This window comes from Rattus norvegicus, chromosome 7, assembly GCF_036323735.1.
Source record: "Rattus norvegicus strain BN/NHsdMcwi chromosome 7, GRCr8, whole genome shotgun sequence".
NCBI classification, from domain to species: domain Eukaryota; kingdom Metazoa; phylum Chordata; class Mammalia; order Rodentia; family Muridae; genus Rattus; species Rattus norvegicus.
Window position 1 is genome coordinate 12,113,580 of NC_086025.1, and position 26,815 is coordinate 12,140,394.

Sequence of the window (26,815 nt, forward strand, 5' to 3'; positions counted from 1 at the left end):
CTGAGCAGGGCGGGGCAAGGCGATTATCCGTGGGTGCAGCCAATTTCAGGACCCCACGACTAGCGATGAGGTTGAATGACCAGGACAGTCGGTGGAGTGAGATGTCGGTGTATCCCCAAATGTTGCTGAGGTTATGCTCATTTTTATTTTCTGAGCGCGCCCCGGTGTCCTGGGAGTTACTTCTTTTTGAGTGCCGATGGGAGGGGGGGTGCTTCTTGGACCAGAGATTCCTGTTCTGCCTGAATTGCTGACAAATTGTCTTGAAAGGAAAGCCTGAGCTGGGAGTGTAGTTCTTTGGGACAAGTTTTTTTTTTTTTTCCTTCCTTCCTTTCTCCCCCCACCCCCCGCCCCACCGGCATACTTGAAGCTGTCCATCTTGCCGATGGGTCTTTTGGTTGTGGTCCAGCCTCCATCAAGAATGCTGTGTCCATCCACAGAAGTGCCAGCATTTCCAAGTTCCGTTCTTTGCAAATAAAATAGTGGTCCAGTCCCTCTATCCTTGGCCACAAGCCCTGGAAGTTAGTCAAAGGTGGTATTTGCCCCATAAGTGCTGTCTGGTGTTTCAGGTGCTTGGCCAGACCCGTTTAGAACCACTGATGTGCTGGCCAGCTTGGTCCTTGCTACTACCTGGGGGGTCTCTGGCTTGAAGTGAGAGATAAGGAGGAAGAGGCTGCCTTTGGCCTCTGCATGAGCAAGAGGAGGTTCTGACTTAGAGTCCCTTTATTGGTCAATATACCTCCACAGTTCAGTGTGCACCCCTTACCCCACAGTTAAGCCCTCTTTCCCATGTGTTCCCTCCCCTCTCAATTTCTCTGTCTTTAAGCTGACTCTAGCAAGAGCTTGCAACATCTAAATGTCTTGCAGATGGAACTCCCCTGAGATCCCTGCCCAGACATTGGTGTAATTGGATTGGGGGGAGAGATGGGGGAACGGTGAGAGAAGAGAAAGGGAGCCCACTCCTGTTGGCATTCAGTGGGCAAGCTGGGATTGGAACAAGAAAACCCTGGCTGACCTCAAAATCCTGGGCCTCTTTCTGATGGCTCTCTTTAGAGCCCAGCTTGGGTTTCCAAAAGGTAACATTAGCTATGGGCTCATGTCTTGACGGTGACCAGAGTTGGTTGCCACAGAGGGGCTGGGATGACCTGGGAGACAGTCAGAGAATGAGAACTTATCTCTCCTATTTGACTAGCCTTGGGCTTTGTTCTGTAAATCCCAGATGTCTAGGTAGCAAGGATGAACACGTTGACAGTAATAAGTGATACTCGACCTGAGAGTGAGCGAGAGAGCACTTTCAATATTCAATATGTTCTTTGTTTACTTTACTTTTTGTTTGTTTGTGTGCCTCTCTCCCCTCCCCCCCCCCGTGTGTGTGTGTGTGTGTGTGTGTGTTGGCACAAGTGTGAAAGTTAGAGAATAGCTTTCACCAGTCTGTTCTCTCTTTCAAGCATGTGGGTGTCAGGGACTGAACCCAGGTTGTCAGGCCTGGCAGCAGGTACGTTTACCCACTGAGCCATCTTGATGGCTCATAAATATTCTATATGTCGTCATAGCTCTGTGAGGTGGAGAAACAGTTCCTGTCTGAAGCAACTGGGGCTCAGAGAGGTGTGGACACTTGCCTCGAGTGGCACAGCTACTAGGGAGGGAGCTCTATCGAATCCCTTCTGTGGCTTAGGTCCAAGTGTGGCCATGTTTGCAATGGTATGCAGGGGTCATTACATTGCAGGCTGCTACTACCTTAAAACTCCTTGTTTCAAGCTTTTATGGGGTTCTTCCCTACTTGAGTTTACAACTTGTCTCTATCCTCACTCCTTATAATTGATCCTGAGCTTTTTTTCTCAGATTTCCAGAAATTTGGGGTGCTCGGTGTGGCGCAACAGACCTAAACGGCTGTTTTCAATCCAGACCTGGAGTCTGGCCCTTGGATGGGAGGACTCCCTAGGGGCAGGTAGATATTTTACTTCGAGAGTAATGGGTAGGCCGGGACAGGAAACAGATTGCCTTGACTATTGGCTGGGAGAGAGCGGTTGTTCTGTGGGGTGATGTATCAACTTTGGGGTGTTCCTGGGTCAAGCCCTGGCCAATGCTTGACACTCAGGGAAAAGCATGTATGCAGTACCAAGCACTGGCCAGGATCCATGTCCTGAGTCCTTTCTTGTGAGCCACACACCTTGTATAACAAGTCCCTGACTGGCAGCTTGCCAACCTGACCTGTCAAACCAGGCTCCCTGGGTGTGGGCTGGGCTGGGCTGCAAGGCTGGTTGTTGGTACCACTGATGCCAGATAAGGCAATTCCAAGCAGAAGGGGTGGAGTGCCATGGCATTCCCAGGGCACACTGGGGTGATACTAGTGTCTGGTTCATCGAAGAACCATTTCCTGCCATTTCCACAGCCTTCCTAGGGTGCTGGCTGTGAATTTGTTCCACCTTCTATTTTGATAAAAGAATGTCTCTTGTAGCCCAGGCTGGCTTCAAACTATGTAGCTGAGGATGATCGTGAACTTCTGATCCACACTGTCATGCCCTTGCACACACAGTCATGTTCTTGCACATGCCGTGCTCACATGCTACCACTTAGCTGCATTCCTCCACTTAAACAACTGTTACAGTGCACAGGTCATAGACATTTTATTCAAGTACCTTCAAAAATGGTGGGCACCCACCGTCTCTTCAGGGCTCCAAAAGGAGACCATGTACTCATCAGCAGTCATTCACCACTCTCCCTCCCCTGCCCCCGACACTCACTAATGTGCTTTCCATCTCTGTGGATTTCTGTATCCTGGACATTTCTCATCGCTAAGGTCATAGATGATGTGTGTGGCCTTCCTGTCTGCCCTCTTTCATGTAGAGTCACATTTCCAGGTCCATTCAGGTACTGATGTTATAACAGCCGCATTCTTTTTCCTATCTGACTAGCACTCTGCTGTGTTAATATGTCATATTTTACCCATCTTCTCATCTTTGGCGAGCACTTGGAGTTTTCTCCTTTTTGACAGTTGTGAATCACACTGCTATAAAAATTCTTTGAGTACTTGTTTTCCAGTTTTTTTTTTTGGGTGTACACCTAAAGATGGAATTATTTGGTCATGTGATAATAGAAGGTTTAACTTTATGAGAAACAACCAAGTGGTGTCCTGTGGTAGCTGTGCCTCAAAATGATTCTTTTAAAAGACGAGATCTCACTATTTAGCTCTAGTTGGCCTGGAACTCAATGTGTAATCCTGGTTGGCCTCAAACTCATAGGAAGCTGTCTCTCAAGTGCAGGGATTAAAGATTCATGTGAAGGGCTGGAGAGATGACTCAGCGGTTAAGAGGACTGACTGCTCTTCCAGAGGTCCTGAGTTCAATTCCCAGCAACCACATGGTGGCTCACAACCATCTGTAATGGGATCGGATGCCCTCTTCCACTGTGTCTGAAGAGAACTACAGTGTGCTCACATAAATAAAATCCTGGCACTTGGGAAGCAGAGGCAGGTGAGGGTCTGTAAGTTGAAGTACGGCCTGGTCGACATAGTAAGATCCAGGCCAGCAGGTGCTATATATAGTGTGATTGTCTTAGTTAGGGTGAAGAGACACCATGACCAAGGCAACTCTTATAAAACCAAACATTTAACTGGGGGCTGGCTTACAGTTTCAGAGATTCAGTCCATTATCACCACGGTGGAAATCGTGGTGGCCTACAGGCAGACTTGGTGCTAGAGGAGCAGAGACTTCCACATCTTGATCTAGAGGCAGCCAGGAGAATCTTCTGCGGGCAGCTAGGAGGACTGCAGGAGTCTTCTGTATTGTGTGGAGCTTTAGCATAGAACCTCGAAGCTCACCCCTGCAGTGACCACTTCCCCCAACAGGGCCACACCTATTCCAACATGGCCACACCTCCTAATAGCACCACTTCCCATGGGCCAAGCAGACTTAAACTACCAGGGTTACCCTATCTAAAAACACAACAAAACAAACCCCACATCTATTTATATTGGTGCAGTGACACACAGCCGGGGAGCACATGAGAGGTCCAAGGAACAACCAGCAGGAATTGCTTCCCTCCTTTTACCATGAGGAGTTGGGAGGCCGAACTCAGGTTTCCAGGCTTGGAAGCAAACACAGTTAGCTGCTGAACCAGGCCCCCCCAGTTTGTTGTATATCGAGACCTTTCTTGGACACCCAACAGACCTTTTCAAATTATTCCCATTTTTTTCATATGAGGAACCACCTCACCCAAGAGGGTCTCAGTAAGAGACGGTAGCACCTTCTCCTCTCAGAGGCAGAACTGAGAGTTTGCCTCAGGTAAGCTGGAGCCCAGCATGGCATGGGATGAGGTGAGGTGGGCACAGAACCCTTCCTATCCTTGTGTACTGTCCCCTGTGTACCCAGCCCACAGAATCAAAGCCAGGAGTCCTCCAGCCAAAATTCCTTTGCATGGCAATCCCCTCTTTAATGCCAAGACCTCAGCTTGGTATGGCTTTTGCTGTGACTGTCTTGAGATGTCATGTGGTTTCCTCCAAAGGTTCCTGGCCAGAAGAAATGAATGCCTTTGAAAGCTACAGCCTAGGGCTGGTACTCGCTCATTCTTCTGAGAGCAACAGAGGGGCGGAGGCTGACTGGGGCGAATGGAAATAAGCTGTTCACGGGGGCTGGGCTTGGCAATGAGGAGTTGGTGTGGGCAGAGCAGGGGAAAGGCATGTGCGTGAAGGGAACAGCCTATGCAAACGCTTAGAGTGAGAACCAGCTTGGCCCGTGGCTGGAGTAGGCCATGTCGAATACCATGAATGAGGAGGACAGGGTGGGAGACTGTGTTACTGGGAGAGACAGAGGCCAGGTCATACGGGGTGTCGTGGTCCAGGCAAGGTATCTAGATGTCACTCATGGGAGGATCTCGAGCACGGAAGTTTTATGATCTGATTTAAATTTTAAACGTTTAAAAAAAAACTTTTTTCTGGTGTGTGTGTGTGTGTGTGTGTGTGTGTGTGTGTGTGTGTGTGTGATGGAATGTGTGTAGAGGTCACAGGAGAACTTGTAGGAGTTGATTGTCTCCTTTCACCATAAGTGTCCCGGGGACTGAAATCAGGTTGCCAGGTTTAGCAGAGAGCACATTTACCCACTGAGCCGTCTTGCTGGCTCCTGCCTTTATTTCCAGAAGATGCTTTTAGTTTCTGTACCGTGGAATACTGGGGGAGCAAGGGCAAACCAGTAGGAGACTGCCACTAGGGTGGGCAAACGTAAGGTGGGAAGGTGGACCTGAAGAAGAAGGATTCTGCGTTGCAAAAGCATCCGCCAGCACATGGCATTGCTTTGAGGCAATGATTGTGAAACTTGGGCTTTAAGACAATCCTGTTGGCCATAGGTGCAGCTGCAGCAGAACAAGACTCATCACTGAATGCATTTGTTGAATTGACCCACTCAGAAAAAGAGATTAAAAAAAAGAATTGATTGTCGGGGAGGGACTGTGTAATCTAAAAATCCCCCTCCCTTTTCTTTTGTTTAAAACTATATGAAAACATTCCATTGTCGTGGCATTTAATATGGAAATGGTCTTGCTATACATTAGGCTTTTCTAGTGTTTTTAAAAATTCATTTTTAAAGACATAAGTGCACATATGCCTGCATGCACGCGCACGCACACACACACACACACACACACACACACACACACACACACACACACAATTGCAGGTACCTTTAGTAGAAGCCCAAGGCTTGGGAAATTCCTGGAGCTGGAGTTATATGTGGTTGTGTGCTGGCTGTTGTGGGTGCTGGGAACTGAACTGAGGTCCTCTGTAAGCGCAGCAAGTGTTTTTAACTGCTGAGACGTCTTTCTACGCAAAGCCATCTCCCCAGCCTGGAGAATTTATTTATTTGTGCTTAATAAAAGCATGTTTAGTTTTAATGCAGGAAGGGGATGAGGTAAATCTGAGTATTTGGGATTCTCCTGAACATATGACAGGGAAACATTGTTGGGAACTGAAACAGAAAACAGTTCTGATATGAGATTGCTGAAGGCTTGGGAGTGGTATGGGGTCCCCAGCAGTGAGCACAGGAAGAAGGGGAGAGAACACAGCAAAGAACCCCCAACATCTATAACTTGCGTGACAGAGAGACTCTACACTGAACTGGGGGAAAGGATCCTTGGTGAGAAAGACAATGTTGCAAGTAGGACCTCCTAATGGGCTTTGGAGCCAGGCTGAAGACTTGGAGTGTGTTAGAGCCCAGGACTGGCGAGCATTTAGAAAGACAGTGATGGGGGTTGGGGATTTAGCTCAGTGGTAGAGCGCTTGCCTAGGAAGCGCAAGGCCCTGGGTTCGGTCCCCAGCTCCAAAAAAAAAAAAAAAAAAAGACGGTGACGGTGAGGCTGGAGAGATGGTTTAGCTGGTGAGCATGCAGAGCTGAGTTCGGTTCTCAGCACCCACATAAAACTCTGGGCACACAAAAATGTGAGTCTTCCCTTCTGGGGAAGCAGGGACAGGAGGATTCATGAAACTTGCTGGCCAGCTCGCTAATCGAACCGGAGAGCTCTAGGTTTAATGAGAGACAGTCGTGCCCATGGGAGCAAGACCAAGAGCAATTGAGAATGAAGCCTGACGTGCATTACATAAGCACACACAAAAACTGCAAGCAAGCAAGCGAACAAGCAAGCAAACCAGCAAGCGAACCAGCAAGCGAGGGAGCGCGCGAGGGCGCACGCAGGCAAGCAGGCAGGCAGGCAGGCAGGCAGGCAAGCTGGAAAGAAAAAAAGAGCTGTTAATGGTGATAAATGTTTGTAATCCCTGCATTTAGAAGCTGAGGCTGGAGCATCCGTAGTTAAATGCCAGTCTGGGTTCCATAAAACAAACACACAAATGAACAAATAGGAAACGGATCTGGGAAGATGGCTCAGTGGGCAAAGGCTCCTGCCACCAAGCCTGTCGACCTCAGTTCAATACCCAGGACCCTCAAGGGTAAAAACAAACAGTTCCTGAAGGTTGTCCTCTGTCTCCACAAACACACGGTGGTGTACTTGCCTCCTTGATAAATACCTAAACAGATAGATGCAATTTAAAAGTTAAACAGGGGTTGGGGATTTAGCTCAGTGGTAGAGTGCTTGCCTAGCAAGCGCAAGGCCCTGGGTTCGGTCCCCAGCTCTGAAAAAAAGAAAAAAAAAAAAAAAAGAAAAGAAAAAGAAAAAAGAAAGAAAAAAGAAAAAAGTAAAAGTTAAACAAAGACAGAAAAAAGTGAAGATGGGAGAAGGAAAGAAGGAAGGAAGCCTCCCCAACACAGATCCCGGGGATTGGAAAGTACCACATTGGAGTGATGGATCAACAGGTACAGATACCTGCCAAAAGTTTGAGAGCCAAAGATTGATCCCTTGACCGAATATGGTGCAAGGCGAGGACCGATTCCTGAAAAATTTCCTCCGACCTCAGCACGATGCCATGACCTACTGGTATAGAAATACATGTAAATTTACTAAAAGAACGTTCCTAAATGCCACTCCCCTCTGTTCTCTCGCTAGATACCTTGTACCCGGTTGCATCAGGTACAAGTAAGTGGTCTCCTCCCTAGAGAGCCAGGGCCACGTCTGTCATGTTCACCACTTTAGTTCCAACGCCTAGAACTGAGTCACACACGTCACTGGGCCTCTGAAGGGATCCGACACCCAGTGTTCCGAAGAGAAACACAGGAGCACTTAGTGAGGGCGTGGCGGGCGGAGGCACTTTGGAAAAGATTTCAGTGGATGGGATCAATCACTGGCTGGCTTCCCTGGCCTCACCAGAGCGACCTTCTCATCAGCTACTGTTAAATTGTTAAACAAATAAAAGAGTTATGGATACTTCTTAGGGTGTGTGCCCTTGGGAGCGGCCCAGGTGAAATGCTACCTAACCTCCTCCTCTTCTTTCTCCTCCTCTTCCTCTTCCGACTCCTTCCCTCCTCTTCTTCCTCCTCTTCATTTTCCACCTCCTTTTTTTTTTCCTTTGGGGCAGGGTTTCTCTGTGTCGCCTAGGCTGTCCTGGACTCACTCTACAGAGCATATAGATGTTTTGCCTATGGATCACATGTATTCAGGGAACTTAAGGAGGTGGGTCCACTGAAACTAGAGTTGTGGATGGTTGGGGAGCACTATGTGGGTGCTGAGAATTAAACCCAGGTCCTTTGCAAGAGCAGTCAGTGTTCTGTGACGCCTCTGGGACATTTCTCCAGGCCCCCTTTAAAGGTTTATTTTTATTACTTTAAAAATCGTATTAAAGGGTCACAGCATTGGGAAGGTTGAGAACCACTGCCTTGTTCATAGGTAGCGGAGGACGGCCTTGGAAATCTCGATCCTTCTGCCTCTCCCTCCTGAGTGTGAAGATCACAGACATGCATCCCTCTCCCCTACCCTGTGATGTAGTTCTGGGATGGAACCTAGGGCCTGTAAACCCTAGGCAAGCGCCCTAACAACTGAGATGCACACTGAACCCTTTTGTATGCCTCTGTGTGTGTGTGTGTGTGTGTGTGTGTGTGTGTGTGTGTGTGTGTATCTGTCTGTCTGTCTTTGGTTTTTCAAGACAGGGTGTCTCTGTGTAGCCTGGCTGTCCTGGACTCACTTTGTAGACCAGGCTGGCCTCAAACGTACAGAAATTCACATGCTTCTGTCTCCTGAGTGCTGGGATTAAAGGCTTGTATCACCTCGCCTGGCTGGTTTTTGTTTTTTGTTTTTGTTTTTGTTTTTTTTTGTTGTTTGTTTGTTTGTTTCATACAGGGTCTCACTGTGTAACCCAGACTCAGAATGGCCTTGCTGTCAGAGTGACTCACCTGTCTCAGCCTCCTGAGTGCTGGCATTACAGACTTGAGCCACAAAGCCTAGCTAGCATACTACCTTTGAGCATCTGCCTGGGACTTGACACACGGAGCTGCTGTGTTTCAGTTTGGGAAGATGCTTACTTCTCGCTTCCACCCCTGCCTCAGAGTCTTCCAAAGGGAACACACCTGCTCCTCCTGGCCTACCCTCGTGTAGTTGTGTGTTGTGTGTCTGTGTGTGTGCCTGGGCTCTGGCGAATGTATGTGGAGGTCAATGGAGGACTTCGGTTGTCCCTTCTCTTTACTTTCTTTCCTTGGGGTGGGGTCTCTCATTGAAGTTGAGTTTGTCATTTTGGGGCTCCTGGAATCTGCCAGTTTCTAGCCCTGTACTTGTCTCTGCTCCACAATGGGGGTTACAGGTTCACATGGTCATGCCTGTTTTTTTTTTTAAATTCTATTTATTTTCAATTTTATTACATTTATATTGTGTGTATGCATTTATCCATGACTCCCATGTGGAATGTCAGCGGACTACTTGCTGTAGTTGGTTCTCTTCTTCCACACCTGGACGTGGGGATAAAACTCAAAGCAGCAGGCTTCCAGAGCAAGCGTTTTCATCCACCAGGAGATCTGAAATGCCCAATAGATAGCTTTAAATTGAAATAGAGTCCACAGAAGTCTTCCCTGTGGAGCTGTTTGGGGGTCTAACCCAGCAGCATGGAGCACATGCACCATGTGGTACAGCCACCTGTCTCCATGCTACGGAAACTGTCCCCGTTACACACTCATAGCACGTGGCTTGCCCTCGACCTTTGAACTGTCCACTCTGCTTCCTACCCCCAGACCCCAGGTGACTCCAGAAACTTATATAAATAGAGCAGCACTGTTGCTTTGGTTTTCCATTTATTTGCAAGCCCAGGTTGACCTCGAACACACAATTCTCCTGCCTCAATCCACTAAATGCTGGGGTTGCATTCATGAGCAACAATGTCTATCTAAATATTGATCTTTTCCTGTGATGGGCTTATTTCACTGAGCGTAATGTCCTTAGGACTCACTTGTGTCACAGCACATGCTTGACGTCTTCTTCCTGGTCTTCGCTGAGTGATTTTCTACAGTATGTATACACCATCTCTTACTGCTCCACTCGCCCGTGTAGGGACAGTAGTGTGGTTTGGGCTGTCATGAATATTGCTGCTGTGGGCAAGCTGTTCAAATAACTGAGATCTTTCATCTGGATATACACCCAGAGGCGGACTTGCTGGGTTACGTTATTCTAGGTTTGTGTGTGTGTGTGTGTGTGTGTATACTCATGCATGCATGTGTGCATGCGTTTAATAAAAAAGGTAAGGTCTTGGGCTGGAGAGATGGCTCAGTGGTTAAGAGCACTGACTGCTCTTCCAGAGGTCCTGAGTTCAATTCCCAGCAACCACATGGTGGCTCACAACCATCTGTAATGGGATCTGATGCCCTCTTCTGGTGTGTCTCAAGACAGTGATTAGTGTACTCACATACATAAAATTTTTAAAAAAAGAGTTTTTTTTTTTTTAAAAAAAGGTAAGGTCTTGTGTAGCTCAGGTGAGAACTAGACACAGGATGGACTTGAACTCCTGTTCCTCCTGCTTCAGTCCTCTGAGTGCTGAACAGAGCAGGCACCGCCACACACTGCTTTCTCTTTAGTTCTCAAAGGAACAGTTGGAGTGTCTTCTGCAGTGGTCAAACTGTTTACATTCTCCTCCACTTCTTCACCAAAACTTTATTTTATTTTATTCTGCTTTTGCAGCGCTAGGAATTAAGCTGAGGGCTTTGGAATGCTGAGCCAGGGTCCTGCCTCTGAGTCATGTCTTAGCTCCTCACTGGGGCTCTCTAGGCAGACACTCCGCAGCTGACACAAGGCCCTGGTACTCAGTTCTTCCTTGGATTGGTGGAACTGAGCTGAGATTCAACTTCCCGGCCTGTGTGAGATTCCCGGAGAAGATGACCTCCCAGCTGTGTAGTGTGTGGGGCTAAGCCTGCAGAGCACACAGCCCTGCTCACTCTTCAACTCCCCTCCGCTGTTTCATTTCCTTCAGGAGCTGGCCCAAGGTCAAGGATCTGAGTCCCAGCAACTTCTCTGAGAAGTGGTTTCAGCAAATACCAGGAAAGCGAGAAGAAAGTTGAGAGAATTGAACGCAGGTACCCAGACGAACACGTACACGCACGTGCTCAAGAGTAGCACATTTCTCCATCCCCAGAGACGGAAACGGACCAAATAGCCAACAGACGAGAACCAAAGTGTGGATTGTCCACATAATGGGGTATTACTCAGTAGTGCAAAGGTCACAGCCGTGATCCTGGCCAGGGTGGCTGCAGTTGGAACGGGTAGAGTGAATGCGCCAGACAAAAACAGTGCCATTTCTGCAAAAGAGAAGAAAACCCACAAAAACACAAGGGAGACCAGGCACTGAGTAGATGGGATGAGGTGGCTCACGTGACATCCCAGCACTTGGGAGGTTCTGTTATGCAGAGGACAAGATCCAGCTTTAGCTATCCTGAGGGTCTGAGGCTAGCCTGCACACATGGGACCATGTCTGTCTCAAAAAAATTGTTTTAAAAGGATAAGAGAAAAGAAGGAAGGGAGATCAGTAGATGCCAAATTTCGTATGTAAGTGACTGCTAATGGACACTGGGTATTGTTTTGATAAAACTGTTGCGGACAGAGGCAGTGTCTGCACAACATTGTCAAAGTGCTAACTGCCAGTGAAAAATGTACTTCCTAATTAATTTCATGATTTTTGTTAATTATTTGTTCTTGTGATGGGATCTATTCTGAGGTACTTCCGACTCAGAACATGCTCTGTAACCCTCAGCCTGGGTTTCTCCAGTGCAGAGAGTTCAGGCATACGCCACCACACTTGGCTTCCAGAAATACATATACATATACATTTGAGACAGTGTCATGGAGTCTTTTACCTGGGACTTACTATGTGATCTGAAGAAACCTTGGTTGTGATTTCTTTTCTTTCACTTTTATGTATGTGTGTGTGTGTGTGTGAGTGTGTGTGTGAGTGTGAGTGTATTGTGTGTGTGTTTGTGTGTGTATGTGTGTATTTTTGTGTGTGTTGTGTGTGTGTTGTGTGAGTGTGTTGTGCGTATTGTGTGTGAGTGTGTTGTTTGTGTGTGTGAGTGTATTGCGTGTGTGAGTGTGTTGTGTGAGTGTGTTGTGTGTGTTTGTGTATGTGTGTGGTATTTTTTTGCGTGTTTGTGTGCATGTGTGTTTTTGTGTGTCTGTGTGTGTGATGTGTGAGTGTGTGTGATGTGTATGTTTGTGTGTGTATGTTTGTGTGTGTGTATGTGTGTATTTTGTGTGTGTGTTTGTGTGTGTGATGTGTGTGTGAGTGTGTGTGTGATATGTGTGTATTTTTTTTGTGTGTGATGTGTTTGTGTGTGTGATGTGTGTTTGTGCGTGTGTGTGTGATGTGTGTGTTTGTGTGTGTATATGTGTGTGTGTTTATTTTGTGTGTGTTTGTGTGTGTGTGATGTGTGTTTGTGTGTGAATGCATGTGTACATAAGTAACTGAGGAAGTCAGAAGAGGGTGTCGGAGCTGGAGTTACAGATGGCTGTGAACTGCCTGAGGTTGTGTGTTGGAAACAAAACTGGGGTCCTCTGGAAAAGCATGAAGTGTTCTTAACCACTGGAGAGCCATCTCTCCAGTCCCTCAGAGCTTGGATTTTTTTAATCCTCCTACATCAGTCTTCGGAGTAGCGGGGATTGTTGGCATGTGCCCAGCTTTCTTCTCAGACTCTAAATTATCAGTACTATACCTCAATGAACTTTAAAAAGTGTATTCACATATGAGATGTTCCCTTCTTGCCTGCCTCCTTCGTCTGAAAACATTTAGCTGTGCTCCTCAGGCCAGCCTCACTTGTAATCCCCCTGCTTCAGCTTCCTGAGGAGTGGGAATGTAAACGTGTGCTACCACGCTTGGCCCGCCATTTATTTTTCTGCATTTCACCTGCTTTCCTTGCCCTGCATGGCTACACAAAACTGCAGTCTCAACTGCTTGAAGGGTGAAGCCCAGTATCACTTCACACCAAGAGTTAAAGCTAACCTGGGCAGGACACTGTTTTAATCAATCAATCAATCAATCAATCAATCAATCAACCCATCCATCCATCATCCATCCATGAAAGAAGATTGAGTGACTGATTGTACTTAACATGATGTTTTCCAGCCAATGAATCAAAGAAACGTTGAGTGATTTATTTTATTTAACATGTTTTCCTGCACCCATTTGGCCAAAAAATAACAGACTGTTCTTTTTTGTGGCCAAATAATATTCTGTTATATGAATTGCTCATTTAACGATGGCATTTTAGGAGCTGGGAAGGTGGCTCAGTGTGTGTACTGCTCTTACAGAGCTCCTAGCACCCATGTTCGGTGACTCACAGCTGCCGGTAATTCCATTGCCAGAGGGATCCACTGATTTGGTCTCTGGGTGCACATACTCACACACAGACACATATGCACAATTAAACATTTAAATTTCCGAAAATTAAAAAAAATGTTGTGTATTATGTGAATCTTCACTATAAACTGAAAAAAGTAAGAAAGAAAAGAGAAGATAGTAAGAAACGAAAGGGAGAAAGCCAATTAGGAAAGTTCTTGCTTTGGGTTGCTGGAGTTAATTCTGCTAGGATCAACATCTCAGTGTTATTACACACACACACACACACACACACACACACACACACACACACACGAGAGAGAGAGAGAGACAGAGACAGAGACAGAGATAGAGACAGAGACAGAGAGAGAATGATTTACCAATAATACCCTTGGGACATTGGTTGAGGGCCTCTTTGTGGTCTGCGTATGTGTGGTGTGTGTGTGTATGTGTGTGTGTGTGTGTGTGTGTGTGTGTGTGGTGTGTGTGTTTTGCCTCCCAGGTTGTGACCATCTATGCCCAGGCAGAGAAAGCCCTATAATAGGAGGATCAAGAGGGTGCCCTGGGGCTGGGTTCATGGAGGGAGGTTAGAGCACTTGTTGGGTATAGCATCTTCAATACTGCAAAATAAACACATAAATAAATACAAAATACATACATACAAGCAACATACATATATACACATACATACACACACATATATACATACACACATACACACATACACACACACACATACACACATACACACACAAATGAATAAACAAATAAATAATAAATACAAAATACATACATACATACGTAAGCACACATACATACATACACACACATACATACACACACATACACACATACATACACACATACATACACACAAATGAATAAACAAATAAATAATAAATACAAAATACATACATACATACATACATACGTAAGCACACATACATACACACACATACACACATACATACACACATACATACATACACACATAGACACACATACATACACACATACACACATACACACACATACACACATACATACAAACATACATACATACATACACACATACACACACAAATGAGTATACAAATGAATAAATAGAAAAGAAAATAAGGGTGGAAAAGCAGGACTGGGGGATGGCTCAGCCATTGCAAGCGCTGCTTCTCTTCTGGAGGACTTGAGTTTGAGGCCCCAGCACCCATTTCCAGTGGCCTTGTGACTCCTAAGCCCTCTCTGAGCCTCTATAGCTACTGCCCTCACAAGCAGAACCCTTCGCCCCACACGAAAACGTAATTGAACACGAGACTTTTAAAAAAGTTATATTTGTTTATTTATTTTTGAGACACGGTTTCTCTGTGCAGCCTCCACTGTCCTGGGACTCACTCTGTAGACCAGGCCGGCCTCAAACTCAGTGATCCACCTGCCTCTGTCTCCCGAGTGCTGGGAACAAAGGTGTGTGCCACCATTGCCAGGCCCCAGTGGATTTCGTTTTGTTTTTGTTTGTGTTCGTTTGTTTGTTTTAAGAAAGATGCATGCATGTGCTGACAAAGTGAAGGTCGTAGGTCATCTGGGAGAGCCGCTGAGTCTCTTCGGTGTGCGAAGCAGGCAAGCTAGAGCCCGGTTCCTTCTCTCCTTGCTGATTGGTGCCTGCTGATTGGTGTCTCCTAGGATGCTACCCATCACCGACTACCTGCTGTACCTGCTGGGACTGGAGAAGACCGCCTTCCGCGTGTACGTCCTATCGGCTCTGCTGCTTTTCCTCCTTTTCCTCCTCTTCCGCCTGCTCCTGCAGGCATTCAAATTATTCAGTGACTTCCGCATCACCTGTCGCCGGCTGAGCTGCTTCCCAGAGCCTCCAGGCCGCCACTGGCTACTGGGCCACATGAGCATGGTGAGTGGGCAGGGGCAGAGCTGGGCAGGCTGGGTTAGAAGTAGATTCACCTGGGTTGGGGATTTAGCTCAGTGGTAGAGCGCTTGCCTAGCAAGCGCAACGCCCTGGGTTCAGTCCTCAGCCCCCCCCGGGGGGGGGTAGATTCACCGTATGGGAGGAGGCAGAGTGACTGTAATGTTAAGTGTCTCCCACTGGCTAGCTTTCACAGAATTGGAAGCTGGAATGCAGGCCACTGGGGTTTAAATGGTGTCACCAGGGGTCTTACTGGATGCGATAGTGGCACTGCAGTTATGGGCACAACCAATTGCTTTTTAAAGAAAATGACCCATGCCTAGAACAACAATGACAGGGTTGGGAGAGGCTGGAGAAAAGGCTCTGCAAGCTTTTCCGCAGGACCCAGGTTCAATTCCCCTGCACCCACCCGCATGGTGGCTCATAACTGTCTGTAGTAACAAGATCTGAGACTCCCACACGGACATACATGTAGGCAAAATAGCAATGCCCATAAAATAAGAATAAATTATTAAAAACTAAAATAAGGGGTTGGGGATTTAGCTCAGTGGTAGAGCGCTTGCCTAGGAAGCGCAAGGCCCTGGGTTCGGTCCCCAGCTCCGAAAAAAAGAACCAAAAAACAAACAAACAAACAAACAAAACAAAACAAAACAAAAAACTAAAATAAAAGGAACAAAAATTAAAGATAAGTTTTTTTGGGGTTGGGGATTTAGCTCAGTGGTAGAGCGCTTACCTAGGTCCCCAGCTCCAAAAAAAAGAACCAAAAAAAAAAAAAGTTTTTTTTTATAGTTCTATAGCTACTAATGAAGAAGGGGAGTACTGATCCCCAAAATTTTGGGTCCAGGGCCCAGAGTGGGGGCAAAGAGGGGCCTCCTGGAGATTTTGTTTCTTTAACTTTACCTCTTAGAGTGAGTCTACTCTTATTCTTTTGTTTGTTTTGTTTTGGGACACGGTATCTTTATGTAGTCCTGGCTGTCCTAGAACTTGCTATGTACACTAGCCTGGTCTTGAACTCACAGAGATCTGCATGCGTCTGCCTCCCAAGTGCTGGGATTAAAGGCAGCAAAGGTGTACACTATCATATGTGGCTTTTCTCATTATTGGAGCGCTATGATGCTACCTTGGGATTTATACTCTCTCCTTGCATTTTTCTTTTTTTAACACAAAGTCTTGTCATGTAGGCCAGGCTAACCTCAAACTCATGACCTTCCTGTATCAGTCTCTTAAGTGCTGGGATTACAGACATATCTGAGGATGCCTGACTTATCCAGTTTTGTTCTTAATTTTTGCTTTGAGACAGGATCTCATTCTGCAGCTCAGTTTGGCCTGGAATTCATATTTAGCCCAGGCTAGCCTCAAGATCACAATGAATCCTCTTGCCTTAGCCTCATGAGTGTTGAGATTACAGCTGTGAGCAACCATGTCTGAGACACCAAGGGTCTCTTTAAAAAGTTAGGGAGCTAAGCAAGAATGGAGAGCTCCAGCCTAGGGCTATGGCTATGATGCATTCGAGACATAAAGATTAGTTTGCATGGTGACACAAACCTCTGGTCCCGGTTTCTCAGGAAGCTGACTGGGAAGAGTCATCTGAACTCAGGGCTTCATCCTGGGCAACATGGAAAGACCTTGTCTTCTGTAACTCCGCTGGCCTTGAAACTGCCATCCTCTGGATTCTAGTCACACCCTTCTCCTGTTCCCCGTTACCATCTAGAGCAGTGGTTCTCAACCTGGGAGCTGCAAGCCCTTCAGAGATAGAATGACCCCTTCACAGGGATTGTATGAGACCATTGGGAAACACGGATATTTATTGCGCCATGATTTTCGGTAGCAACATTTCAGTTATGGAGTGGCAGCGGACATATGGTTGGGGGGTCACTGCATTAAAGAGTTACGGCATCAGGAAGGTTGAGAATCATTGTCTTAGAGGACCTCACACACATAGGTACAGGCCAGTCAGATCTGGGCACTTGTCTGTCTGTCTGTCTGTCTGTCTGTCTGTGACGTGCTGACTTTGGAATCCAGGTTCCCACACATATGAGGCAACGTCTCATACATTCTACCCCTCGGGCATGTCCCCAGATGGGGGATTCTGGTCAGGGGCTCTGTCCCTGAGCCATGCCCCCAGTCCTGTTGTTCGTTCTTATTTAAGAGTAGGGAACGACTCAGAGAAGCTCGGCAAGGCACCACATCTTCCGTGTTCTGGAGAAGAGAGACAGGAGGGGGAGGAAGGGAGAAGCATGAGCCGTCACGTCTTCATTACCCCTTTCTCTCTGTCACAGTATCTTCCCAACGAGAAGGGCCTTCAGAATGAGAAGAAAGTGCTGGATACCATGCACCACATCATCCTGGCATGGGTCGGACCTTTCCTGCCTCTGCTGGTGCTTGTGCATCCTGATTACATCAAGCCTGTGTTGGGTGCCTCAGGTAGGCCTCTGAGGGATGAGTCATTTAAACTCCCAGAACCCTTCTCGGGTTACAGATATGTGGGTGCTACAGAGGAAGTGTTCCTTGGGTAGGGCTTTGAGGGATGGATAGGAGTTCACCAAAGTGGGCCAGGCCATGAGGTTGTGAGGACTTGGGCAATAGTGGGCTGGTGTGTAAGAGTGTCAGGTACACTGCAGGGCTGGGCACCTGCTGGAGTCACATCTGAGCAACTTACCTATCAGTGTTGCTCAGCTGGAGGCCATGACAGTCCCTTCATTAAGACTGTGACATGCGCATTTCGGTGGCCCAGTAGGCAGCCTGCTGGCAGGGAGGCGGAAGTCAGTACCTCTCTTTGCTGTCCCACTGATGCCAAGTGCGCTTGATGAGTTCTCACCCATCCTCAACACTCAGCTCTTCCAGGAAGCCTTCCACGATCGCCCAGGGGTCTGTTTTCTAGGGGTGCCATTTTCAGTCCTAACCCTTTGGGGTGGGTGCGTCTATCCAGGTCTATCCCCCTGAAGTGGATCCTCAGCATGACCTTGCAAGCATGACCTTTGGTGCGGTTCTGCGTTTCACTTCACCCCGTGGGGGTTGGAACCACAGTCTGGTATTTGGAGATAGGTCTCTCTATGTAGCCCAGGCTAGCTCGCACCGGTGATCTGCTCAGGTGTGTGCCACTGCTCCGTTCTCTTGTGCCTTAAATGTTTATTACTACATTTTAGTGTGTGTGTGTGTGTGTGTGTGTGTGTGTGTGGTTTTCATAGATTCATAAAATTGTGGAAGTCAGATCCCCCCCTCCGTGAGTCCTGAGGGTGGAGCTGAGGCCCCCAAGCTCAGTAGCAAGCTCCTTTACCCTCAGAGGAAGTCACCTTGTCTTCTTCCTCCTCCCCTTCCTCTTCCTCCCCTCCTCCCCCTCCTCCTCTTCCTCTTCTCCTCCTTCCCCCTCCCCTTCCTCCTCTTCCTCTTCCTCCTCCCCTTCCTTCTCCTCCCCTCCTCCCCCTCCTCCTCTTCCTCCTCCTCCCTCCTCTTTCTTCTCCTCCTCCCCTCCTCCCCCTCTTCCTCCTCTTCCTCCTCCCCCTCCTCCCCCTCTTCTTCCTCCTCCTCCCTCCTCTTTCTTCTCCTCCTCCCCTCCTCCCCCTCCTCCTCTTCCTCTTCCTCCTCCCCTCCTCCCCCTCCTCCTCTTCCTCCTCCCCTTCCTCCCCCTCCCCTCCTCTTCCTCTTCCTCCTCCCCTTCCTCCTCCTCCCCTCCTCTTCCTCTTTCTCCTCCCCTTCCTCTTCCTCCCCTCCTCCCCCTCCTCCTCTTCCTCTTCTTCCTCCTCCCTCCTCTTTCTTCTCCTCCTCCCCTCCTCTTTCTTCTCCTCCTCCCCTCCTCCCCCTCCTCCTCTTCCTCTTCCTCTTCCTCCTCCCCTTCCTTCTCCTCCCCTCCTCTTCCTCTTCCTCCTCCCCTTCCTTCTCCTCTCCTCCTCCCCCTCCTCCTCCTCTTCCTCCTCCTCCCTCCTCTTTCTTCTCTTCCTCCCCTCCTCCCCCCTCCTCCTCTTCCTCTTCCTCCTCCCCCTCCTCTTCCTCCTTTTCCTCCTCCTCCCTCCTCTTTCTTCTCCTCCTCCCCTCCTTCCCCCTCCTCCTCTTCCTCTTCCTCCTCCCCCTCCTCCTCTTCTTCTTCCTCCTCCTCCCCCTTCCTTCTCCTCCTCCTCTTCCTTCTCCCTCCCTTTTTCTTCTTCTCCTCCTCCTTCTCCTCCTTCTCCCCCCTCCTCTTCCTTCTCCTCTTCCTTTTCCGTCTCCCCCTCCTCCTCCTCCTCCCCCTTCTCTCCTCCCACCATCAGGTTCCTAGGCCAATTTCTACAAAGAGAGCTTCACCTGTGCTCAGGTGCTTGGCAAACAGGGCTGGTTTCCTCTTGGCTCTTTCTTCCTGTTCAGGTCTGTAGCCCTGGCTGCTTCCATAAGAGCAGCAGGATGGAACTGAGAGGGACAGAATGGAGCCGAGTCAGCCTGGAGTGGGGAATGGGGCCCCACAGCTTCCTGCCCTCTTGCCCCTCATCGTGGGCGTGGCCACCTGCCACAGCCAGGGTTCCCCCGGACGCCCCCACACAGGGCTTTCCGTGTTGAGGAAGACCTGACCCAGTGTACATTGCGGCGTTTGTAGGTGAACCATGATGTTTGGGTGTGTTCACAAGTTTGAACAACGTACTCTCTCTGGTTTCAAAGCGTTTTCATCATCCCACAGAGAGCTTGTGCTGTGAGGCAAATTGGTCTCTGGTTCCTCCCTGCTGTATCTCCTGGCTCCCGCTAAGCTGCTTTCTCTCAGATGAACTTGAGGTTTCCAGACGCCGCTTTGGTGTCTGGTTTCCCTCAGTCAGCCTCTTGTCTTCCAGGTTCATCTACACCATTGTGCAGATCAATCTTGTGCTCTTTTTAGGGTCTATTGTATAGATGGATCGAACTTCGTTTAGTCACTTACCTGCTAGCTGCTTTGAATGGTGCTGCTGGCAACGTTTACACACGGGGCTGTACTCTCACACCCACCCCGACCCCGCGCCTCCAGCCTGCTTTTTGTCCATTTATTTTACCTTTTAAGAAATTAATTAACATTCCAAACGCTGCCCTCCTCCTCCCCTCTCCCCATCTCCTCTGAGGAGTAGGGCACTCCCTGGGTGTTCCCCCACCCCCTGACCCTGACACGTCAAGTCTTTGTAGTATTAGACACATTCCTTCCACTGAGGCCAGAAAAGGCAGCCATGCAGACTGAGCCGCATAACTGCTACATACGTGCTGGGTCTCATTCTAGCCCGTGTGTGCTCTTTGGCTGATGGTTCAGTCTCTGAGAGCTCCTAGGGGTCCAGGTTGGTTGTCTGTCGATTTTCCTCTGGAGTTCTTATCCCCTTTAGGGCTATCAATCCTTCTTCCCACAACTCTTTCATAAGACTCCGACCTTTGGCCATCGTTTGGCTGTGGGTCTCTGCATCTGTTTCAGTCAGCTGCTGGGAGATTCTCTCAGAGCTCCTGACATGCAGAACAAGATTTATTTTTGTTTTTATTCGTGTGTGTGTGTGTGTGTGTGTGTGTGTGTGTGTGTGTGTAGGTCAGAAGACAACTTGTAGGAATCAATTCTCCTCCACGTAAGTCCCAGCGATCAAACTCAGGTTGTTTGGCCTGTGTGTAGGTGCCTTTAGCCACTGAGCCATCTTGCTGGCCCTCCTCTATCTCTCTTCCCCTGATACTGGGCATGGAACTCAGGGCTTTGAGCACAGTAGGCAAACACTCTGCTACTGAACCCAGTCTCCACTTGATGTTTAAGAAATATTTTTTTTAATTTGTGTATGCATGTTTACGTATATGAATGTGGGGCTTGGGAGAAAGCAGCCTTACCTGCTTCTGGGTCCAGGGTCTCTCGTTCCTTGCTGTTGTCCAGGCACCTTCACCTATCCCTCCCTCCATCTCTCTGTAGGAGTGGTACCCCGTCTGGCCTGAAATGGTTCCAGGAGACCTGAACCCAGGTTTTTGCACTTGTGGGGCAAGTGTCTTACTCCTGACCCACACTCCTTATCCCTATAATTTACTTTCTAAGGAATTCTCTTGCCATTTTCCAGCAAATGGCTGTGCGTTCGTTGCTCACTGACAGGCTTCCCGAGTCTTCCTCTCACGACTGTTTGCTACCAATAAGTGATCGTTGTAATCAGAGTAACGGGTCAGGAACTATTGGTCCGTCAGTCACTGACACCCAGTGTGCAGATTCGGGGAGCAGCTGCCCTGCATCAGGATGGAGGGAAAGTGCTTGCTGCCAAGCCTGGTGACTGAGGAGACCCAGAACCCCCACAATGGAAGGAGAGAAGCTACTCCTGCAAGTGGTCTTTTCACCTCTACCTTCATACCTTGCTTGGCATACAACACACACACACACACACACACACACACACACACACACACACACACACACACTTAAACAAGTAAATGCAATTTAACAAAACAAAACCAAACAAAAAAGTGAGATGGGAGGCCAGAATGGTGAACTGTCTAACTAGGTTGACATGAGAAGTAGTGGCAGGGCTGAAGTCTGGCCCCAGTTTTGTGTGTGTGTGTGTGTGTGTGTGTGTGAGAGAGAGAGAGAGAGAGAGAGAGAGAGAGAGAGAGAGAGAGAGCTCCTCTGAATAGGGCACCATGTAGCAGGAACCTTTCTGAAGCCCTTTCCTTTGATGTGGCATTACCAGCCTGGTGGAGGCAGTTTCTTTCGCCTAGCGTGACCATCATGGAGGGACAGTGATAGAGTTGGGGAGGGGACAGAGGATAGGAAAGTAAAGAGGTTCCTGGAAAAAGGGTCAACAAAGTGAGGCTTTGAAGGATGTGTAGGAGTTAGGTAGGTGTAGAGCTCAAGATAGAGAGGCTCGCCAGTCCAGAGGCACAGATGTTGGAAGGTACTATTGAAATTCAGGTACCCTGGCTTGGATGCAGTGGAAGGTGTGTGCATTCCCACGTGGAAATGAGGCCAAGAGTTAAGCAAGAGCTGGACCAAGAAGCAGATGGTGCTAGGGCCAATGGCAGGTATATGAGCCAGGCAGCACTGAACCAGCTCTGAGTGTCAGTAAGACTTCCTGACTACTTTAGCCTGGATTCCAAGACTAAGAGAGGAAAGAGGTGGCTATCCTGCCATCCAGCTTTCAGTGCCTCTGCTACTAGGAAGCCTTTCTGCCTTCCAGTAGCCTTTACCCAGTAGCTTTCATAGCACCTGGCACACTCTCTGCCTTTTGACTGGCATGGACCTCTCCTTCCCTTTCCCACACTACCCAGGAGCTCCTGAAGGCAGGGAGTGGAGCTGAGCCATGCTTGGGTCACTGGCACCACCTTGCATGGGTTGGGCACAGAAAGGCAACAGAAGGGCTGTGCTGATGAAGGATGACTGTGCACACCATTTGCCAATGCAGGAGAGTGCTCATTGGTGGCTGAGTCACATTGGGTGTATATATTTCCTCTTGGATGCCTGTCCGCTCAAACCTTTCTATGGTGTACAAGGAGGATGAAGCCATCCATCCATCCATCCACCCACCTATTCAACTATCCACCCATCCACCCATCCATCCATTCATCCATCCATCCACCCACCTATTCAACTATCCACCCATCCATCCATCCATCCATCCATCCATCCATCCACCCACCCACCTATTCAACTATCCATCCACCCACCCACCTATTCAACTATCCACCCATCCATCCATCCACCCACCCACCTATTCAACTATCCATCCACCCACCCACCTATTCAACTATCCATCCATCCATCCACCTATTCAACTATCCATCCATCCATCCACCCACCTATTCAACTATCCATCCATCCATCCATCCACCCACCCACCTATTCAACTATCCACCCATACATTCATCCATGCGTATATCTATTCACTCACCTATCTGCCTACCCATCTTTACATTCATCCATCAATCTGTCTGTTTATACATCAAATTACTCACCAATTTGGTCATCCATTCACCCACTTACCCACCCACCTACCAACTCATTCATCTCCCTACACATTCATCCACCCATCCATCCACTCACCCAATTACCCAATTATCCATCTACCTACCATTCATCTACCACCCATCCATATTCCTACCCTTCTTCTCATTCATCCACCCATCTGTCAACCCATCTATCTGTCCACCAGCCCTAACTATCCATCCATCCATCCATCCATCCATCCATCCATCCATCCATCCATCCAATATCCATTTCTCCTTCCCTTCCTTTCTCTGCTTTATTCTTTTAAAATTAAAAACAAGTATGCATGTGTGTATGTGTATGCACATGCATGTGTACACATGTATATGTGACTGTGCACACTTATAATACGAGGAGCATATCCTTACAGAACCTGGGGCTTGATGTTCTTCAGTTAGCCTGGTGGCTTGTGAGCCTTAGATATTCTCTTTTCACTCTCCAGCCCTGGGGTGAGAGGTGCACGCAGCCATGTCTGACTTGTTTTTTATAATTACGGTATGTATGTATGTATGTATGTATGTATGTATGTATGTATGTATGTGTTTTGTAGGTGTGTTGGGGTATATGTAAGCCACACCACATACGCAGAGGTGAGAGAACAACTTGCAAGACTTGATGGTCTTCCTTAACCATGGGATTTCTGAGGATCTAACTCAGGTCTTTAGGCTTGGTGACAAGTACCTTAACTCAAGGAGCCATCTCCCTGGTCCATGATTTGTTTTTCCTTGGGTTCTGGGACCAACACTCAGTTCTTATCTTACACAAGTGCTCTTACTTTTAGAGCCATCTTCCCTTTCCCGACTCCATTTTTTTCTGTCATCCACCCACCCTTTGATTCATTCATTCACCGAATGAAAGGTGGTTTTTGTTTTGCTTTGTTTGTTTTGGTAGAGTCCCAGGTGTCCCGGGCTGACTTTGAACTTCCTCTGTAGCTTACGGTGACCTTGAACTTCTGAACTTCCTGCCTCCTCCTGAGCTTGCAGGTGTCACCACCAAGCCCATCTCACTGCCTCGCCTTTGATTTCTCTGGGTTTCCGCTGTTAGCAGTCTTTGTGAGATCATCTGCAGAGATCTGGGATCCGCTGGCGTTCTGAACCTCGTAGTGACGAATAGCACCCTCCTCTTTGAAGTTCTTGGGGGCATGGTGTCCCACAGTGACATGGGGTTCCTTCCGGATCTCACTGCAGAGCTTGCACTTGTCACAAACAAGCAGCAGTGTCCATCAGTGGCAGGAAACTCACTCCAATACCCTGCTGTGGGACACCCTGACCTGCCTCATTAGTGCCAGCTCAGCCAAACCCGCCATGTCAGTGTCCCTGACTGTTATGGTAGCCAGACCCAGCCAGAAAACTTAGTGCACGTGGGTTAGAAAAGGAAAATGTGGGCCTTCCTGGTTCTCTAACTTGTGAATTGGGCAATATCCAGCTTGTGTGTGTGTGTGTGTGTGTGTGTGTGTGTGTGTGTGTGTATTGGCTTGGGGGTGTATGTATACATGCATGTGTGCATGTGGAGGCCTGAGGATGACCTCAGCTGTCATTCCTTGGGTTCTGTCCACTTTATTTTTGAGGCAGGACCTCTCATTGGCCTGGAGCTTGCTGTGAGTTTCAGACATTTGCTTCTCTCCATCCCCACACTGCTGGGATGTGGAGAGGGGAGTGGAGGCACTCTAGTGCCACAGCGTATGTGACGTATGTGATGTATGTGACATATGTGACGAGGTCAGAGAACAAACCACAGGGGTTGGTTCTCTCCATCTGTGGGACCCGATTTGGGAACTTAGGTGTTCAGGCTTGGCCATAAGCTTGGCCATTGCCCAGGGAGTCATCTTACCAGCCCGCTTACTCTCTCATTGGCTTTGTTGTTACTGTTTAAATATGGGTTCTGGGGACCAAGTTCAGGCCCTTGTGCTTGCAAGGTAAGTGCCTTACCAACTGAAAGAGTTTCACTACTGTTTCACAAGCTGACTTCAATTTTCTACCTCAGCATCAGAACTTTGGGGAACACAGGCACGCTCTCCCCGCCGCCAGGGTCACCTGACCTTTAGGAGCAGAGAGACTCTGTGTTGTTGGTTCTGTGTGGCAGAGTGGTGAGGGCTCAGAGGGTGGAGCTGTCTGCTTGGAGCAAAGTCTAGACCAGGGCCTATTACTGCTGGCTTTGAAAAGGAGCCCTTGAAAATGAAAATGGCAGGTGGGTGGCTTGGCAAAGACTCTGCCTGTGCCGAAAGATTAGATCCCCTTGGGGCCAGCAGAGCAGACAGACAAGGAAAGTCAGGCTGGCTGTAGGAGGACTGCTGCCACTCAGATGGCCAGAGCTGATAACAAAGAGCAGGGAGGGTTAGAGGGTGTTCTCCTCCCTATGGGAACGCAGCCTGGCATGTGTGAGTAACGGTGTGCTGTGTGGAAGAGGCACACAGGGACCGGATGAGGCGGAGCCAGCAGTGGTGGGCGGAGAATGGATTCTCTTGATTTGATTTGATTAGTTTTTATTTTTTTTTATTTTTTAATATAAGATAGGCCAACATTTGGGGCCAATGAGATGACTCAGCAGGTAAACGAGATCGTTGGCACGCAAGCCTGACAAAATGAATTTGATCTCTGTGACCCAGATAGAAGGGGAGTGTTGACTCCTACAAGTTGTCCTCTGACCTCCATACAAGTGCCAGGGCATGCGTGTGTGCCTACGAATACAAACATAGGTAGGTAGGTAGGTAGGTAGGTAGGTAGGTAGATGATAAATAGATAGATGATAGATGATGGATAGATAGATCGATATTTCTCTAAAGTTTGTGTTTTATATTCTTTAGTTTGCTACATGTATATGTGTATGCATGTGTGTGTTCGATATCATGAGTAGGTACCACATCATGTATGTGGATGCCAGAGGATAGCTTCTTCCTTCTGAGTTCCAGGTTGTTAAAGTCAGGTCATCAGGGAGGAAAGGCCACTTTCACACAGAGCTATCCTGTAGGCACAACCTTCCTACCCCTACCTCCACAAGAAAAGCTGTTATTACACAGCAGCCCAGACTGGCCTGGAACTCACTATGTATATAATCAACACCGTTCCGAAATTTACAGTGATCCTCCTGACTTAGCCTCTCAGCGGCTTGGATTGTAAGCATAACGTCCAAGCAGAATGCACACCATGGCTACCTCCAAGCTCTTTCGACAAGAGCAGTAGCGAGCCTTGCGAGGTGTCTGAGCAGGAGAGACTCACGTTCAGATGAGCATCCTGTAAGATTACTCGTGGTGTGAAGGTAGGGCCAGATGGGAGGCAGGAGCCCAGAAAAGTGGCCGGAGAAAGTCACGAGCAGAGGTCAAGGGTCACAACACGGTCTAGAACCATCGCTGCCGTTCCTCTCTCCACAGCTGCCATTGCGCCCAAGGATGAGTTTTTCTATAGCTTCCTGAAACCTTGGTTAGGTAAGTGCTGAAGGGGGGCGGGAGGATGGAGTTTCGGGTGTGGGAAACAAGGATCCTTGCTTCATAAGAGTACTGGAGACTCAGAGTAGGGAAAGTAAGTCAGTTTGCCTTACAATGTAACACAGAGTTGAGCGTTAGCCTAGAGAAAAGGATAATGGCTGCCCATCCCCCAATCTGATCCCAAACTGGCTTTTATAGTTCTGATATCTCTCTGCCCCATGGATTTCCCATTAGGCGAGTTCTTCAGGGAGTGTCCTTATCCCTTGGCGTCTAGCATTGTCCTCTCCCCAGATTCCTATCCCAGTAAAGACAAAAGCCCTGCTTGGTGTGTATCTTGGGGCTGGAGATTCCCTTCATTTCTAGTACATGGCCTTAGACTTCCTAAAACCTTTC

General features: G+C 48.2%; 1 protein-coding gene across 4 annotated transcripts in view; it reads left to right on the plus strand.

Moving 5' to 3' along the window:
* Positions 1-26,815, plus strand: part of Cyp4f39 (cytochrome P450, family 4, subfamily f, polypeptide 39) — a 73,256-nt gene that overhangs the window by 30,759 nt on the left and 15,682 nt on the right. For 2 of the 4 annotated variants that reach the window (NM_001399679.1, XM_234837.10), the window contains exons 2-5: positions 10,820-10,922; positions 14,849-15,071; positions 17,363-17,507; positions 26,369-26,422. In NM_001399679.1, coding sequence (NP_001386608.1) covers positions 14,850-15,071; positions 17,363-17,507; positions 26,369-26,422 — 421 coding nt within the window. In that variant the 5' untranslated portion in view covers positions 10,820-10,922; position 14,849. The remainder of the gene's footprint in view (positions 1-10,819; positions 10,923-14,848; positions 15,072-17,362; positions 17,508-26,368; positions 26,423-26,815) is intronic. The other 2 variants (XM_006241092.3, XM_008765183.4) reach the window with 1 other exon arrangement.